General features: G+C 44.5%; 1 protein-coding gene across 1 annotated transcript in view; it reads right to left on the bottom strand.

Annotated features, from left to right (window-relative positions):
• Positions 1–20000, bottom strand: part of pard3ba (par-3 family cell polarity regulator beta a) — a 216863-nt gene that overhangs the window by 143913 nt on the left and 52950 nt on the right. The window contains exons 4-9 of the mRNA XM_037696743.1: positions 13430–13534; positions 13200–13285; positions 8054–8140; positions 7810–7935; positions 5227–5696; positions 2416–2555 (exon numbers count right to left, since the gene is read on the bottom strand). Of these exons, the coding sequence (XP_037552671.1) occupies positions 2416–2555; positions 5227–5696; positions 7810–7935; positions 8054–8140; positions 13200–13285; positions 13430–13534 (1014 nt within the window). The remainder of the gene's footprint in view (positions 1–2415; positions 2556–5226; positions 5697–7809; positions 7936–8053; positions 8141–13199; positions 13286–13429; positions 13535–20000) is intronic.

The following is a 20000-nucleotide window of genomic DNA, read 5'->3' as shown; positions in this document are numbered from 1 at the left end:
GGAAGACAATGATCTATTTCTTAGAGCACAGTCTCTGGGGACTAGTTGTCAGCTCAAACGTCTCACTCACGAAGCTTCATCAGCGTCAACAACAAAGCTTATTGGATGAAAAGTGAAAGGTCAGAAAAGAAAAGAAGTCCCATTGTCATATTTTAAAATTATCAGGGCCTTCGCAAACAAACCCCTGTAAAATACTGACACTGACGAGCTCCACTAAGATTTAACAATTTTAATGTTTATTTCTCTTTGGGTCTTTTGCTTATTGTGGGTGTAGAACGTTCACTATGAGGCTGAAGAGCAGGACCAACCCTGGTCCTGCTCCTTATGATGTCTCCTAAATGGTGTCTCCTTATGAAGACCAATTAGGAGACGTGAGACACCCAATATCCTGACGCATGCTCAATAATCCAGGTAGAAAAATCTAAACAAGTTCAGTCAGGTCTTCTGGACGGATTCTTCTCGTCTTTTATCCAAAGGACTTCTTAAGTCTGATGAGCTGCAACAAACTCAATCTTATAAATAGCACCTTCTCAGAGTGGATCAACCAGTTTTCAGTTGACAGCCAGAACTAGGAGGACCATCAGCCTGTACTTGATCTGAGCCGGATCCTGCTGGAACAGGATCCGGGAACCCCCAAATTTTGACATGGTGCATTCCGGTAACCGTTTGCTTGGATCTGGTAACTCTCAGGATTACTAACAATAAATTTACGAACAATCATGACAGCCTTGAACAAATTAAACGTATATTGGACATGTAAACTGAAAATAATTACATAAACACTCATTTTAAACACAACAGTCACTTACGAGCATAAAATTTGCCCCTTCAAGTAGCATTTCCGTGTCTACCCTTAAACAAATTTCCGCCCACTAAACGAGTGGTGGGGGGTGAGTGTCGAGCTAACTAGGCAGTCGTACGGGAGCAGGAGCCCACAGGGAGGGTCCTGGAGGCTCACGTGTGGAGTCGGACACAACAAGCAGGGACAGAGTCGGGCTCGGTTCCAAGCCCAACTTACTTGACGGTTCCATCAAGTAAGGGGTGGGGGTGGGGATGCTTCACAGAAGCGGAGTGTAGGTAAACATATATTTAACAACCCATTAAAATAAAACCAAACGCAGGAAATCGCATCTACTTTATTAAAAAAATTTGTGGGGAGGACCCCCAGACCCCCGCACCACCGGCTCGACTGCTATTGGCATTCCGGCATCGATCGGTTTACAAATTAAGCCCTGCTAACAACCGATCCTTAGTGCCCTGATGTCCGCTTGCTACTCACAGACGGCTGAGTGATACTAAAAATAGCATTAAGAATGAAAAAGGGCATTAAACAGGGGCAGAGCCTCCGTGCCCAACTGGCTCCCTTTTACAATGCTGTTATTGCGAGTATCACTCAGCCCTCTGTGAATAGCAAGCGGACATCAGGGCACTAACGATAAGTCGTTAGGCTGATGGTCCTCTATCTTGTGAACAACTAGTTCTGGATGTCCACAACAAAGTGTTGATCCACTGTGAGAAGGTGCTATTTATAAGACTGAGCTTGTTGCAGCTCCTCAGACTGAAGAAGTCCTTTGGATAAAAGACGAAACGTTTCAACAAATAAAGAATCCTCCAGAGGACCGGACTTAACTTTTTTAGATACAACACTCGATCCTCTCAGTATCTGAGGTTAACAACTCTAAAGACCAAATCTGGCTTTGGCTCTGCTGCTCCAGCTGACTGGAAGCTTTGACCTCAATCGTCTTAGTTTATAGTTGAAAAAATTATTTAAAATACATTTTTAAAGATGCATGCAAACGTTTTCATGCTTACCAATGTTGTCGTTTGACTGACGACGAACTGTTAATGTAATTTGTGATTGCCTTGTTTGTTAGTGACGTCTATATTTTACTGTTTGTTTCCCTTCCGTTGACCCTACAAGTAGCTGTTGGTGCTGCCAGGCCAGCTCTGTAAATAAGAATGAGTTTGTGGTGTTTATGCCTGACTAAAGAAAGGTTAAATGAAAATGAAATGGTCCTGGAGGACCACTATCATGCATGTTTTACCATTTCCCCTGCTCCATCACACCTAGACTTTGAATCACTACTTCATGTTCTTCAGTAGTCCGTCAATTATCCGTTCATTCAAATCAAATGTGTTGGTGCAAAGAAACATTGAGAACATGCAGGACAGTGGCCCCTTGAGAATCAGGATTGGACAACTACACCAGGGGTGTCCAGCGGGCCACTACCCTGCAGGTTTTAGATGTTTCTTTGCTCCAAGACACTTGGTTCAACGATTGACGCTCATGTTCAGCCGAAGTCTGTTCACCGCCCATTGATTTGACCACATTCGTGCCTCCTGGTAATATTTACAGCGATACGCCCGTTTCTGCTACTTTAAATACCGTCGGTTCTCTTCCGTGGCTGAGCTCACCTCCAGGATGCGATCTCCAGGCTGAAGCCGGCCATCTTTGACTGCGGCGCCGCGAGGCAGGATGTTCTTAATCAAAATTGGCCCTGGCCCGTGAACCGTAGAGTCCCTGGTCACCACAGTGAAGCCCAAGCCCTCGGTGCCTGTTCGGGGAACAAAGCAGCGTCACAGTGTATCCGAGACATTTTTACCCTTAATTAAGCTTTTTATGACTTTTTATTTCCATTTTAATAGAATTCTTCCGCTCATCTCCCTGTTGAAACAATTTTCTCCTTCCTTTCTTCTAATAAATCACCTGCTGAACCCAGACTGCGGTTTTAGCGTCGCCCTCCGCATTAACTAGTATTTAAGCGCTCGTTTCCCTGAGGGGGGTTAGGTGCCCGGCTCAGGAGCAGGCGTCTCTCTTAGCTGGATTAGACAGACTTTAATTTCATGTGTGAGCACGTCGAACCGTGGCTGACGAAGAGGAGCGGAGGGAGAGTTTGGAAAGACGGGGGACAGAAGATACTACTCTTGCTTCCCCCTCCCCTGAGGATGTGGTGATTTCCTCGAAGATTCTTCTGGTTTTGTGAGCTTATGTTGACTTCCTGTGTGTACTCACTCGTGAGCGTGTGTGTTTCTGAGGCCACACGTGAGCCTCCTCCTCCTCCTCCCTCTTTCACGGCCCCACAAGCCCCAAGCCATGAGTGAAATGTGCCACGCTCGGTGTAAGGCTGCGTGTGGATGTGTGTGTGCGGGGAAAGCAAAGCCACCGTGGCATACTAAAGGCGGTGAAAGATGCTATCTGGTCTCCGAGCTAAGCCTCTGCCTGCCCTACATTAGCGCACCTAAACCTCCCCGCCTGCCAATCATGGAGAGAAAGCGCCTGTTGCAGAGGGAGGGTGTTAGAAACCCAATAATACCCTCTGCTCTGATCTCGCATCAGGTGCAAAGGGATAGAGAGGCAAGGAAGAAATGAAAAATCAAACAAAAGGATGGAGAAAAAGGGGGTGTATGAAAAGAACGAAGCCGACAATGAAACAAGCGTGAACTGGTCTATCAGATAAAGCTGGAGAGAGATGGGCAAACTTTCACCTGCACTGATCTGGATACCCGCCGTGAGCGGCTGTAGTCCAATTACGGCCATCTTTTTTAAATAATCCACATCACTACAAGCTGATGTTGAAAATATTGTTTTTGTTCATCAAAGGCGGCGCAGAGTAACAGATCCTGGAGCGTGGAGGGACTAATTTTATCCACCACCAGATGCAAGGGCAGCGCCAAGGGGTGGCCAGTGGTAGCCTTGATCACCGTAGTGCAATCTTTGGCCACCCCAATCATTAGAGCATTCCTGCAAACTCACAAGGGATGAAAAGGGTGAGGTTTTGTGATTTTTAACAAGTAAATTAAGCATCCTGGTATACTCCAAGAAGAAAAATAGGGGAAAAGACAACATGCCTCAGGTAAAAATGACATTTACTAACAAATCACAATTGATTTAAGATAAATAAGGATATGAAAGATGGCTAGTCAACCAAAAAAATAAATAAAAATAAACAAGCAATAAAAGCAGCAAGCCAAGCAGAGAAACCAAACATAGCATTTTTCCAATAGCAAAAACTGATTTCTTAAATACGTAGCGCTAAGCTAGCAGCGTGCAATACAGATGCGCTAGCCAAAGAGACTTCCCCTTCTTTAATGCATCCTAACCGCCACCCTCCACCACAGACAACTGCTGGCACTTAAGTGGTGCTAACCTAGTACTGCATACGTGCGCTAACTTCGCACTTATGAGATAGAGCGAGCTTTGTTGCTAATCCCAATTTATTTAAGATACATTAAAATATGAAAGATGGCGTCAACCAAAAAATAAAAACATAAACAAGCAACAAAAGCAAAAAGCCAGGCAGAGAAACCAAATATAGAAAAGTATTTTGTTAATAGCAAAAACAGATTTCTTAAATACGTAGCACTAAGCTAGCAGCGCACAATACAGACGTGCTAGCCAAAGATGCTAGAGACGTAGCGCTCCTCTTCTCCAATGCATCTTAACCCCCCCCACCCCCAACCTCCATTGCCGACAACTGCCGGCATTTAAGTGGTGCTAACCTAGTGCTACATAAGTGTGCTAACGTAGCGCTTACGAGCTAGAGCGAGCTTTGTTGCAAAAACAGGTTTTGAGCTAGCTAGCGCGTCTTGCGTAGCGCTAGCTTAGCACTACATAAGTCCAGTCAATGGGAAATCATGCCATCTACCATGCCTCTGACACACACCCCCCAAAAAAAAATCTTCAGATCTACATGATTCACATAAATTACATATTTTTGATTGATTTCAGCAAAATTCGTCGATAAGCAACAAGTTTGCATGTATGTTTGAGAAAACTATACTTTTAAACAATATAAAAACTAGAAAGCATGGTTTCCACAAATGAGTGGGGGTGTCGGTTTACAAATATATACATGGCAGTGGCCAGTTTGGATTTTGATGTGGAAACCTGATTTTTGATAATGGCCTTTCTTATGTCTAGATGAAGCCACACACCAAAAATAGAAGTCAGTAGCTTACTTATTTGTCAATTCATCATGCTCAAAACATGAATGGATGGACGGTATTTCAGATTTTGGAAAGTCCGCGACAAGGGACAAAAAGCTACTCGCCATAAGAACCGGACCCTTGACTATCAGCAGTCTAGCATTAAAGGATGTGAGATGACTGCTTTGCCAGTTTGATTCAGTCTGGGTAAGAATCTAAAAGCCCAACAATTCATATACAGTCCAGTCTAGATCTGGTTGGTAAATTCACCAATGAAGCAACATGGCAACAACTATTTACCTTTCTTTAGGTCAATTTTTATCCTCTTGCCGCCCTTCTTGTTTGTAAGGTTCGACAGTCCAGGCAAAGTAGAACTCTTACTGGCCAGAGGGCTTTGGTTTGGGTTGGTCATCCTGAATGTTGGTGAGGTACCCCCTGCTCCAGGTGGAGGTGTGGGAGAACCTCTCTCCAATGTCCCGTGTCCAGACTGGAGCTGCACTGGTGATGCGTTCCGCAGAGCAGGCTCTGGAGTCCTCACACGTGTTTCCGGTCGCTTGATGTCAACTTTGGGGTTCGGTTTGGTTTTGGGTTGGGCGTCGGGCAGAGCGCGAACAACCATCGGGCTCTTTGTTAATAAAGTAGAGTCTTTGTCGTCGCTGGAGAAAATCTGGCCTATCAGGCGCTTCTCGTAGCGGGACTTGTTGGCTACGGGGAGGACCTCCACTTGCACAGAAGACGCCGCCATGGCTTTTTGGAACACCTTCTGAGATCTATAGAAAGAAAAGTCAGGATTTACATTTTTTTGACATTCAAATCTGTAACATGGATCAGAATAGGGAAACATCAAAGCTACAAAATTATTGAATAAGAAAAAAAATGAGGAGGGTGACAGAAGCCCATGGATATCTAATGGTGCTGTATTTATTCTTGGTTGGAGAACAAAAACTCTTCCAGCTGGTCTAGGACATTGAGGTCCCTATCAGATGGAAAGACCTTCCAACAGTCCTTCCAATTCAGCTCTAATAGACTAGTCAGACAACATGGCAGGATGGATGCTGTTAGACTGAACTATTCTATTTTACCTCAGAGAAAGAGACTGGAGGAAACAAAAAAATGAGCAGTTTACCCTGAAAAGCGAAAAAATAAGGAACAGGAAAAGTAATCTTTTAGAGGAGATGGAGGGAGATGGGACTGGACAGAGAAAGTGAAGGACTTAAATGGTTGTTGGAGGTCAACACTGACTATACAGCAAAAGTAAGGTGTCCACACAAGGTAGACTAAAACCACCCTACAGAGGAAGTTCAGTACAGCCAAGGCTCTCATTCATTTAGTCGTGATCCATATCTCATGACCATAGGTGAGGTTTGGAAGTAGATGGACCAGTAAATCAAGATGTTTGCGTTTCAGGTCAGCTCCTTTTTCCACAACAAGACCATTGGAACGTGCTTATTATCGCAGATGAGGCACAGAGTTGTCAATTTATCTAGTTTCTTTTTTTTTTTTTTCTTTCTTTCATACGGTCCCTCTTCAGGTCTCCACAGCGAGCCATCCCCCTCCATTTATTTCCTCTGCATCCTCTGTCCACACTCTAACCGCTTCCATATCCTCTCTAGCTGCATCCATAGATATCCTCTTTCTCTTGTTCATGACAGCTGCGTTTCTAACATCCTTCTACCAAAATACTCACTGTCCCTCCTCTGGACATGTCCAAACCATCTCAGTCTGGCCTCTCTAACTTTATCTACCAGTTGTTCAACCTGTGCTGTACCTCTGATGATCTCATTCCTAATCTTATCCATCCTTGTCACTCCTAAGGAGAACCTCAACATCTTCACTTCTGCCACTTCCAGTTCTTTCTCCTGTCTTTTTGTCCATGTCTCTGTCTCCAGATCATACAACATAGCTGGTCTCACCACTGTCTTGTAAACTTTTCCTTTGACCTTATTGACACCCTTTTGTCACAAATCACTCCTGAAACTTTTCTCCATCCACTCCATCCTGCCTGGACTCTTTTTTTCACCTCTTTACCACACTCCCCATTTTCCGGGACAGTGGACCCCAAGTCCTTGAAGTCCTGCACCTTTGTGACCTCTGCTCTTTGTAGCCTCACTGTTCCACCGGCCTCCCTCTCATTCACACATGTACTCTGTCTAACTACGGCTGACTTTCATTCCTCTTCTTTTAAGTGCATACCTCCACCTCTCTGAGCTCTCTTCCACCTGTTCCCTGTTCTCACCACAGATCACAATGTCATCTCACAATAATCCATCTCCAGCTCCATCTTGAAAGTACTCCTGAACAAAACTCCCAGACACTGAAATTGCTCACATCCAATCTTTTTTTTCCCCCAGTTTTGTAGATACAGGGTTTTAATTATTATTATTATTATCCAACATTATCGTTTGTTAAAAGGCTAAAATTAGATTTAATAACGAAAACTAATTGAATCTGACTCATTAAGCACTCAAAATACCTAGAGATTTCTTGGCAGGGAATAAAAAGAATGAACAGATAACACCATACTCGTGCACAGTTGGCTTCGGGCAGATGGTATGACGGGGTTTGAACAATTCACATTCGTGTTCAACTTTTTGTTTGCTCATTATATACAAGACTTAAAGGGATCAGAATACTGGAACTCGCTACGAGTTGTTTGGTACAACCACATGCTATACATTCCTAATCACTCTGATTCCCTGCCAGATTTCCTCCCCATCACGAATCTTTATTCTCATCTCTGGAACCCTTCATATTCAGTTGTATGTTCTGGTTTGTTCTAAATGCTCCTGGTTTTGTAAGAAAAAAAAGAACAGAGAGCTCTACTCAGAGGTGCTTTCTGTGTTAATCGTTTGCAGGAACGCCAGCTCGTCCCACGACTCTTACTCTGCAAAGGTTTTGTCCTGGAGTGGCGTGTCGTTGATTTGGACGATGCACTCGTCCTCCTTGAAGAGATTCTCCCTTCTCGAGCGGCTGTTTACCTCGACGCCTTTAATGTGAAGGCCCAGAGTTCTGGAGGAAAGAAACGAACGCCGTTAAATGCATGCGATGCATGGACATTTTCTTTTCTTACAGGAGTACACATTGCCATCTGCCCAATCTTGGTGATCGTCAGTGTGTGTTTGCTTACCTTCCGCTGAGAGAGGAGCAGTAAGGGACCACGTGGATACCCAGGGGGCCCCGGTCACCCGGGAACTCGACTGTCTTCGTCAGAGCACTGCCAAAAAAATAAATCTGCGATAAGGCGCAAACCAACGCACACACTCCCTGCTTCCTAAAGGCTCTTCAAAGCTCATTTGCATTTTCCTCCAGGCAACACAGATAGAGCTACAAATTAGCTTACAGGTAGTCCTGCCAAACGTTACGATACGCGGCTACTTCACCTCGTATCCAACTGCGGCTCAACTACTCAGTGTAGCTGACGGACAAGAGAGAGGAGCAGGAGATGAAACAGAATGAGCTTCTCTAATAATCTCTGCAGAGTTCTGAAGTGTTGCTTCGAGCAGCAGATAAATAAGGACAAGCGCACGCTGCACATCAACAGGATGAGGGTTTGATTTTAATTTCTGCTGGAGACAACGACAAGCTTGACGTACGATCTATAAGTGCACTTTTTATTTATATGTTCTGTCAATAAAGCAAAATATTGTTCATATACGTTTCTAAAAGTCCACTTGGTTTTACACCCAAATTAAACCAATATGTAACGCTGAATGTTTGAAGGGCAACACGATAAATATTTTCAACCTCCGGACCAAGGGTTGAATGTAGAGGGCTTGTTTTGTGTTTAGCGCAAAAATAGAATTGAAATAAAACTGTCTAAAGAAAAAAGCATTGGTTACAGGGTGCGTTGACGCCTGCAGAAAACGTGCACGAGGTGAAACCAAGGCGGTTTCACCAGCGGTCCATCGCCCACCTACTTAAATTTGCAGAAGATAAAAATCAAAGCTACAACGTTAGTAAAAAAAACAAACCATCTAAGACTTGAACAGGCCTGAAAACAAAAACATGAAGTTCAAGACACCAAAGTCCATGCGCAATAATCCAGGTATAAAATCCAACCATTTTCATTCAGGTCATCTGGACGGTTTCTTTTTTTGTGCAGAGACGTTTCGCCCTCCATCCAGAAGGCTTCATCAGTCTGAGGAGACACCAAAAAAACTGCTTTTTCTTTAACAGTCTCCAAATTGGAAAAAATCTGTTATGTTGGTGCTAAGATGGTCTCTGGGGCACGCCCTATCCTCCAGTGCCCGTACCCTCCATCGTCGACAACATTTATACCTGGATTATTGAGCATGGACTTTGGTGTTTTGAACCAGTTTGACATGACTGTCAACGAGGGACAGGGCAGGAACCGGAGGAGAGGGCGTGCCCCAGAGACCATCTTAGCACCAACCTAACTGGTTTGTTCCACTTTGGAGTAAGCTGCTGGGGGAGAAGCAGTTTTGTTTGGTGTTTCCTCAGACCGATGAAGCCTTCTGGATGGAGGGCGAAACGTCTCAGTATAAAAAAAAAACGTCCAGATGACCTGACTGAACATTACTGGATGAAGTTCAAGGTTTATGCCAAAGACTAGCTGGGATCTTTACAAAGCGCACCCCCCCCCCCCCCCCCCACTGTAGCCCTGATCTCGTTAACCTCTGTCAGGGCCACATATACTGTACACATCCACACACACACACACATCTAATTTGCATTCTTATTGCTGCACGTATTGCACGCTCAAACACCATCAGTCACTTTCCTGTAAATTGAACACTCAGAAACACACATGCATCACATTTACATCTATTAGAGAACACACTGAAATTACTCAAACCCATGATTTGCAAACTTCTTTCTTCCCCGTTTGTGACAATAACAAAGGTACAAAGATATCTCTGAATGATGGAAATGCATTCACAGTGCGTGTTTGTGTGTGTGATGGAAATAAAACACACAAACAGCTTCAGCCCATTTACATTCATATAAAAACAAACAGCCGCACAAACAAGCTCATCAGAGGCAACCGTAGCTTGTTAGCGCCGCACGCTAATATGCAGAATAGCTCCGCTCCCCGTTTTAGCATCCCACTGACACAAACACAAACAAACACAGGCACTCCACTGTGGAGAAGGGGGGGGGGGGGATGAAAGGAACAGCTAGACAGATGGACCTCTCTCTCGTCGTCGACTTCCCCAACATCGACGGAGGCCAGGAGCCTGACAAACCTGCGGCCTGAACCGTGGAAAAAATGTGTCCTCTATCACTTACTGCAGTGTCTTCTGCTGCCAACCATCTGTTATTGTGGCGAACGCTCTCTGACAGCTTCGCCTGCATTGTTTCTCAGTGCTGTCAGGACACCCCTGTCCTGTAAAAGTCTGAAAAATCACCGTCTATCCCTGCAGTCCAGTGCTCACCCCCTGAGCACCTGTGGTTCCCTCCAGTTATTTTTAAGGGAGCTGTTCTGTAATCGGCAGAGGATGCTCTCGGAGTGATTTGGACTCGTTGAGAGCTCGAGGGACGAAGCAGGCTGTGATGGAGGGCCTGAACGTCATCATGGTTACAGTTTGACAGACAGTCTGTAAAAATATGAAATCTGAACTCCCATGGAGGTCTGAAGTCTCTGAAAAATGTTTCTCGTTCTTCTGTTCACCCAGACAGTAAGGATCCATCCATCTATCGTATGCCACTTGTTCCAGAGTCAGGGCAGCAGTTCGAGCAGGGAGGTCCAGACATTTCCACAGCCAACTCTTCCAGCTCCTCTGGGAGGACCTCAAGACGTTCCAAGGTCAACCAACAGACATAGTCTCTCCATCGTGTCCTGGATCTTCCTCTGGGTTTCCTCCAGTTCGACAGGCCATATGTAACAGGTAAAATTAAAAACTGCCCAGATAAATACCCGATATAAATTGGCCCATGCCAGAGCATACCATGAGGGATAAACTTTCCTAGGCCAAACTGTACCTGGGGCTGTAAAATTGTGTAGGCCAGACTATACCCATCTACAATATATACCCATAAACTGACATAATCTGTGGGGTATGAAATGGTCTAGGCCATAGTATACCCTATGTATTATCTAGCCTGGGCACACAGACCCCAGGTACAGTCTGAACTGGGGGGTATGCAATGGCCTGTTACACCTCCAAGGTGACCAGGGTCCATCCTTACCAGATGTCTGAACCACCTCAACTGATTCCTCTGGATAGAGGAACAGCAGTTCAACTCCAAGTCTCTGCTGGAGAACTGAACTTTTCACCCTACCTCTAAGAGAGAGTCCAGCTACCTTGTAGAGAAAACTCATTTAGACCCCTTGGATCCATGGTCTGGTTCTTTAGGTCACTACACAGAGCTCCGGACCACAGGTGAGGGAAGGAACGTAGACCGACAGGTAAACAGAGAGCTTCTCCTAACAGCTCAACTCCCTCTTCACCACAACGGACCGGCTCAGAGACCACAATACTACAGAAGCTGCGCCGACACAAAAATCCCCTCAACATGAGGTCACATTTAAAGCACAACTCTGTCTGACAAACAGTTTCTTTATGGTAAGGTCAGACTTTTTGGAATGGGGTTCTATGAGAAGGTTGTGGATAATTAATGCTTTACGAACTGTAGACAACTCTTTAAAGTAGCAAACGGTGGGAAATAAAGAGTTTTAATTAGACACGACTGACAAGTTGAAGGCAAGTCTTAGCAGGGACAGCATCAAAGTGGATATTAAAACTTTAATCTCAAAACTCCAACTCTTGGGGGTCATTTCTTATAAACCATTATGCTTGCATCAATTTCAGCAGTAGGGGCGGCTGTGGCTGAGTGGTTAGAGCAGTTGTCCTCCAATGCAAGAGTTGGGGGTTCGACTCCACCAGCAGTCACATGCTGAAGTGTCCCTGGGCAAGACACTGAACCCCTCATAGCCTCTGATGTGTGTCCCATCAGTGTTTGAATATGATCTAAAGCTCTGATTAGTCTCTTAAGAATGATTTGTTCAATTAGCTTTGTAGAGATCTAGTAGAGTGCTGTATGAATGGGTCAATGAGGACACAGATTGTGTTGTAAAGCGCTTTGAGTATCTTGAAATAAGATAGAGAGGCGCTATATAAGCACAGTCCATTTACCATTTATGTATGTAATCATTTGTGTAAGATGAAATGTTTTCATTAATATGATGAAACCCAAGTCAAAGAGGTCAAAGAATAAAAGTCCAGCTTCCATTTATAGAAAAGCAGTTTTGTTCAATTAAATTATCTTGAGCGGATCAGAAGTTCAAGATCTTGAACTTTTGTTTTGTCTTTTTTTCCCCACTGAAACCATTTTTTAAACTTTTGGACATTTGTTATGATGCGTAACCATGGCAACGAGGTGTTTTTTAACAACCAGAAGCAGCTGATTAACATCTCAAACTCAAATACAGCCCCAAATCCCAAATGAGTTGAAAAGGGGGCGCCGTGGACGAATTCCCGTCAACCTGGCGGCGGTGCTAGAGTACCTGACCGCCGAGATCCTGGAGCTAGTGATAAACTCGACTTGTAACAACTGGAGGACCAAGATCATCCCCTGGCACCTTCAGCTGCCTGTCTGTGGCGACAAGGAGCTCGGCAGACTGATGGGAGGAGTGACCATCACTCAGGGAAGAATTCTGCCCGGCATTCGGGCAGTCCTGCTGTCCAGTGGGACCAAGAGGCCCGCTGGATGTGACAGCAAGCTGGATCCGGGTGGGCGGATCGGTATCTGTGGCCAGATTATTCGGATTCACTGCAGGAGATCCCTCCTGCCCACAGTTATCAGCATTTAACAACTCTTTAATGGAACCAGGCTGAGCTATGACAACAACTCTTAATTTCCCTTTGGGATTTTCTTTCTTTCCTTCTTTATTTTTAAGTTAAGGCCCCGACAAGCAAAGTATTCGTCTTGAGTTTTGACCTAAATTTGTGACCTTGACCACAAAGCGTGGGCGATGAAAAGTGTATGCAACGCTCCGGCTAGTGACGATGCACATCTGTGTCAAGTTTCATTAAATTATTTAGAGGCTATGGTGGGACAAGAGAAGGTTTAGGGACAAATGGATACTTTACTAAAACACATCCGTCTTTTGTCGGGTATAAAAAAAACAAAATAATAATAAAAATGCACCCACAACAACAGAATTTCCACACACATATACGACTATCACGCACACACTCATGAGAGGGTTTAATCCAGTCTGAGTGTCCAGCTACCAAACAAAGACAGGACTGCTAATCCCAGTCTCCATCAGTGCTTAGGGATGCGTTACACAAAACATACACACTTACGAGAAGTGAACTTTCGGGCTCATTTTGGGCGGGGGGCTGTTTGTTTCCAGTCTTTCCAAGGCTCCTTTCAGCACATCGTTCATTTCCTATTACAAAAAAAAAACAAAAACACAATTAGATAAAGTACATTAACATGATACAGTAAACAAACCACACAGCGAACATGAAGAAGCCCCCCCCCACACCCCACCCGCCAATTAACAATCCAATCTAACGCTGCCATCAATCACCTCTGATGATCCTGAGGAGAGAACGACTGCTGAGCTCCTCCGGTGCACCGCTGTCCCTTTGTCACTCCACGTACTGTATGTCCACCTACCTCCTTCCCCCTCCCTCTATACAGCCTATTTTTAAGCCAAATCAACGACCCCAGGGCAGACAAATCACACAAGGAAGACAGAGAGATGTCGGGGACAGGAAAGACGGTGACGAACTGTTGCGAGACACTCAAACGCAACCGAGGGGAGGGTCAGAGAAACTGTCCCAACTCACTAAAGACTAGAAGGGTGCAATTAGGTCTTTCTGCCTTGTCACTTTCATTGTGTCACCAGCACTAATGACTAAAAAGCCCCCGCCCACCAGCCAACTCCTCAGCAAAAACCCCCCACCGCCACACCCAACTCCCTCGTGGACCCTCTGCTCCGTACAATAAATATACACTTCATAGCTCTTACACCCACATGTCCATAAATCTGCTGCCAAGATTACAGTCACATATCATCTCAGCGGAGCTAAAAACGTTAAAAACATTGCATATTTATGAATTCAAAAGCATATGCTGCCTGCACAAATAGTGACCCACTTATCTGGGCAGCGTGAGATTACCCTACAATGGAGTGCATTTGTGCGGGGGCAGGAAGATGAGCTGGAGGCTTTATTGTTGTTGTGCATCTTTCCACACGATGCCATTAGCCGAGGAACATGAAACAGACATCTACCAGTACATCCAGTTTCACAAGAACTGAACCCTAACATATGTGGCGCTGGTACAATAAGTGTGATAAGCGAGAACAGACAGACAAAAGCATAAATGTGCATGTTTTTTAATGGTATACCATTAGGAGATCATGCCTTAATGCTTAGTGAGTCTAATCGCCGACTGGAAACACTGAATGGTTTAGATGTGGAAAAGCCGCTTCATAATCCCTGCTGAGCTTGGCCAATCGGTTCTCACCGCCCGGAACATCAAACACCAGGAAAACACACAGATGAGGTCAAATGTTGGACAGATTTCATTGATGAAAAGTTCAAACTTCTAAAAGCGACGTTTTTACTTCTCGACTTCTGTAACCGTTCAAACACTGGAGGTGTCATAAAGAAAGTTTGCAAATTAGGGCTGCAATAAGTTATTGTTTATGCAATCGCCATCTTCTTCTACTCATCTGTAGTTGGGTCCAGTGGGAACAGGTCTAGTCTCCACAGTATGACATTCCACAGGTGTTGTACCGATCCTCCATGTAACACTGAAGGGACGCATCAACATGGCAACCCCATAGAGCCTTTAGCATCTCAGGGTGAATCTCACCCACCTCTGGTGCCCTGCCATGGCAAAGGACTCGTCTTTCCCAAGGCCCTCAGACTCTACCTCGACAAATTAAGGAGATCCTTGAAGTGCGCCTTCCACCGCTCAACATTATCCCCAGTCTGGGTCAGCAGGATAGTTGGACTCTGCCTTGGAGATAGGGTGAGAAGTTCAGTTATCAGGAGACACTCAGAGTAGAACCGCTGCTCCTCCACATCCAAAGGAGCCAGTTGAGGTGGTTTGGGCATCTGGTAAGGATGCTCCCTTGGCACCCCCCTAGGGAGGTGCTTTGGGCATGTCCAGCTGGGAGGAGACCCCGGGGAAGACCCAGGACATGCTGGAGAGACTGGCCTGGAAACGCCTTGGAATCCTCCCAGAAGAGCTGGAAGAGGTGGCTGTGGAAAGAGATGTCTGGGCCTCCCTGCTCAAGCTGCTGCCCCAGCAACCCGACTTTGGAGGGAGGGAGGGACCGACTGATGGATGGATGGTTGGATGGATGAATGGATGAAAAACTCGTCCATCAGTTTATCTTGTGCAGACTTTACCGTTATTGCGTGTTTACTGGTCTTCCTACAAATATCCATCAGATAGCTGCTGCTGATCCAGAACGCTGCGACCCGAGCCCTCACAAAGACCAAGAGAGTAGAAGTAGATAACAGATGAAGTAGACGGGTTCCCTGTTGCTCAAATAATTGATTATAGAATTGTGTTGCTGGTTTATGAAGCACTCAACGGTCCAGGCCCAAAACACAGCTCTGAATTCCTGCTGCATTATGAACCATCAAGACCTCTGAGGTGGTCTACAGCCAAACATGCAGAAGCTGCATTCAGCTTTAAAGCACTAAAAATGTGGAACACCACCACCAGAAAACTGCTTGACCGCTCCGACCCTGAGCTCGATCCCCGAACAGTTCGTTCAGTCACCATACAGTTTGCCAGAACCTCTTTGAGGCCAGCGCAAAGTACTTTCTCCATGTCCTCTGCCGAATTCCTCCCATGCCAGAGTTTTATCATACAGCGGTCTTTCTGCAATCACAATATTTATAATAAGTTTGACCAGTCGGATGGACCCCCACTGCCTTTGATGCCAACATTTGATTTAGATCATAGTAGCTGAGATGCTAAAATGACTTCAGCGTTTTCAGTTTCGTAATGACAGGCATGAGTAGAAAGGGCAATATCATCACCACGTATTTACCAGTAATATCCCAGTTGCATATTTTCCTAATATTGCTAAGTTCTGATAGGATTAAACATATATATAAGTATGAATAAAAGAAGTATGGAAAGTACAGATTGAATACTAGTTGTTTTTAAACCTCAACAATCAATTCAAACTAAGAAAGCACGGTTATTTTATTAAAGATCAGGTAATGACAATAAGGTTTAGCTAAATAAGATGAGAAAATCCATGTGCTGAATTTGGAAAATATACTTTAACTTTTGTTTGTTTATTTATCTTCTTGTTTCAAAGTAAACTAACGATGCAATTTTTGCAGTACTACTAGCAAAAGTAGGGATTCATCTACCAGTATTTGTTTATTTTGTAATTAAATAAACAATTAAGCTGAAATTGAAAAAAAAAAGAGACTGCTACTCAATAGCTCATCAAGAAGTCTAATCCATTTATTTTTTTAAATGTCGAAGTTGCCACAGGTGTTGTGAATTAAATGTTCATTTTAATTAAGCAGCTGGGGTGTACTTTTGATTAAACAGACAAAAGAAGGCAGCCATGTCACTCATTATCTGCCTGGATGTTTAAAGGTCTAAGCCGTAAAATAATGAAATAATAAAACAAAATGACCATACGCTCGAAATCATAGCATCAAACATTTACAGCATGTTTGGCTGCAGGTGATTATAATTAATTATAAATAAACTTTTTGTTGGCTCAATAAAGATCATGAGTACCGTATACGACAGACTATACGCCCATCAACGAACCGTTACACTAAAATCTAGAGCAAGGGTCCATTTATCTCCAGGCAATATGAATTCTGAGCAACCTTTATATATATATATATATATATATATAAATCGTGACTTTGGAATGATGCAAACAACATTTTCAGGCTGTAGCTTTTCGTGTTTAAACTTAATTTTGCGGCTGCAACACTCGTCCCCAATGTGGTCACAGAGATTCGTGTGCGACTCTGAAGATCGCCCCTGAATCGTCGAACGGCCAAAGCCACAAAATGAACGGCTGCAATGGCCTTAGTGTACTGTGACACCATTAAGAAAAACCTTGTTTGAAACCTTTGACCTTGATTTGTGACCATGACCTTGGAGTTGAAGCGATTAAATCCCACAACACGTTGTGTCGTGGCGATACAAACCTGAATGAAGTTTTGTTAAATTATCTTGGGTGGATCATAAATTACTGTACTGTCTGGACAAGCAGAACTTGTTTTAAATTTGACCTTGATTTTTGACCTTGGATTGGGGGCTGGAGTGAAGGAAGGTGCATGTGACACTCCGCCTGGTGATAATCCATGTGTGTATGAAGTTTTGTTACATTATCCAGAGTGGATCAGAAGTTATAGGCGGGACAAGAGAAGGTTTACGTACAGACGGCGACTATACCAAAATTTGTCTTCCTTTTCTTCTTCTTCTTTCTGCTGCTCCTTCTTCAGGGGTCGCCACAGCGAACACTCGCACCAAGACTGGGCAATTGTTTTTATGCCACATCCTGACACAACCATAAACCACCGAGCTACCACAGCCCTCTGTGTGGAGCAGAGAGCTGCCATCTAGGTCGCCTGGGGGAGCAGATGGTGGGGGTGCTCGGAAAGTGGCAACTGAGGGTGGCGGTTATGATATTGTCAGGCTGGGGAATTGAACACAACCTTCCGAACGCAAGCTTGCCTTGTCTAACCTCTGCGCCACTACTCCACCGACTCTCAGCTACTACCACATCAAATTTTAGCTCAAAGTCTGAAAACGTGACTGAATTGTAGCCATTTTTGTGTTAATTAGCCGTGGCAGCCATCTTGGACTGGGTCGGTCCAAAGATTTATTGGTTGTAGTCGTACATCCAGGGAGTTTCTTTAAACCCACCCTGTGGTTCATGAGATATTTTGCTAACAGACACTCTTCTCCTTACATAAAGCGTTTACAGAACTACGCCATCATCACGCAAAATACATTTACCTTTTGATGAGCATATAATAATAATAATAATACTTTGTTTCCTCTAGATCAGGGCGTCCGTCGTTTTTATGTTTTTTATGGTCCACGGGGGGGTTAGGAAGGGACGGAATCGCATATGTGTTGCCCACTAGCTTAGCGCTACATTGTTGACGATTTTTATCGGGGGGTAGAAGCAGAGCGTCACGTCAGTAAAATTTTGCTTGCAAGTTTGTATTGCGCACCACGCTACATCCATACAGACAGCTGTCAACAGGGGTGGGGGGTGGAGTTAGGTAGGCAGGGCGCTCGGTTCTGTTGATTGGGTGGGGCGCCCTGCTTGTATAATGGCAGGGGGAACACTAAACACTGATAAATGAAAATTGCATTACAAGGTATTAATAATTAATTGAACAATAGTCCCTTGCTACTTGGCGTTTTGACTTTCGCGGACTCGCTCTTTCGCGGTTTTTCAAAAACTGGACACGACACACAACTGGATTATTGATGGATGAGCCGCACGATCGGCATGGATTGTTCATTTAAAATAAAAGGGGAGCGGTGGCACAGAGGTTAGAGAAGAAGGGCCTGTGATCGGAAATTTGTAGGTTCAACTCCTGGTTCTGTCAACGTCCAAATGTGGGTGGTAAAGGTGAAACAGCCACACCTGCCTCCACCCTCATTTGCCTCACTCTGGGCCCCTGAGCAAGGCCTTTAACGCCCACCATCTGCTCCCAGAAAACAGGTCTCTCTTGAAAATGAGTTCTCGTTACTCAATGAGATTACCTGCATTAATAAAGGGTAAATGGAAAAACAACATTATTTTAAATTATTTAGCACCTGCTGCACCTGTGTGCAGCCCACAGGTGCAGGGAGAAGCTCCCTCCTGCAGCGTGCCATGATGATCTCCGCTCTCTGCCACCTGCCAGCAACTGCAGCAGAGAAGTGGGCGTGGCCGAGAGCGACAGGTGGCCGAGAGCGGAGCTCCATGACATGCTGGGCTCTTTGAGCGTTTAGAGTTTAGAAACATTGATAAGAATTTTGCAAGTGTGTGGGGAAGGTTTATAAATCCTTAATATACATGTATAAAAGTACTAAAATAAACTACAACTACTACTTGTACTATTCCTACTTAGCGGTTTTTCACTTATCACTGGAAGGCTGAGAACGGAACCCCCGTGATAAATGAGGGACTACTCTAAAACAAAAATTACAAGGTACGTTGAAAATGTTTTGGTACAAAAACACTATCCCCCATAAAACTCTGGTTTTCTACTCTAAATTTAATCAAAATAAATAAAACAGATTAGAAAACAACACTTTTAAGCGAACATATGAACGACTCTTGTTGCAGTTTGACATTTACCACCTCTCGATTTGTTTTGGGTTTTTGCTGTTGTCGTCTTTTGTTGCACTTTCACCTCAGCTTCGGAGCTTCGTGTTCAGCTGCGACTCCCGCAAGGAAACCATCTCAAAAGCAGACAAATTAATACATTAATACCACAAACCAAATGGCGGTTTCAACATCGCCTTCGGTATTCGGCGTGATTAGAATCCGACTCCAACTCCCAACGCTCACAATAATTCGTGACGCCTGTCTGAAAAGCAGTCTGAGCACGACTAACGGGTTGTCTGCTCTGTTATTGTGTTGCACGCTTCTGTTTGCTGTCAGAGGTATGCTGGAGTGACACGGAGGTGTGCAGACATGTGACACCAGATGTTGTGACGGTGTGTGTTGTTGTCAGACAGATGAGTAATGAGGTGTGTGTTTCGGTTGTGATTTTCACACGTGCGCTGCAGTTATCAGCGACGTGTCAGCAAGCTAGGAATCAGTGTGGATTTATAGCAGGGGAGTCCAAAGTGTGGCTGGAGGGCCATTTGCTGCCCTTGAAGAGATTCTGTGTGCCCCACGACTGCAATTAAAGAAAGGCAAATGTACCTATGATACATTATATAAAGTATAGTAGTGGTGGTATTAATACGTATTAAGAACAAAAAAGGTTGAATCATGTCATCTGGACTTCGTTTTTTTGTTAAAAAGAAACGTTTCGCCCCTCGTCCAAGAGGCTTCGTCAGTCTGAGGCCTAGCCATCTGGTATTACCCAGAAGCCACCCTGACTCTTGTGTTCCAAGCCTGCCTCAGATACCCCTGA

The sequence above is a fragment of the Nematolebias whitei genome, chromosome 23, assembly GCF_014905685.2.
Source record: "Nematolebias whitei isolate Nwh7 chromosome 23, NemWhi1, whole genome shotgun sequence".
NCBI lineage: Eukaryota > Metazoa > Chordata > Actinopteri > Cyprinodontiformes > Rivulidae > Nematolebias > Nematolebias whitei.
This window is presented reverse-complemented; position numbering and strand designations above follow the sequence as displayed.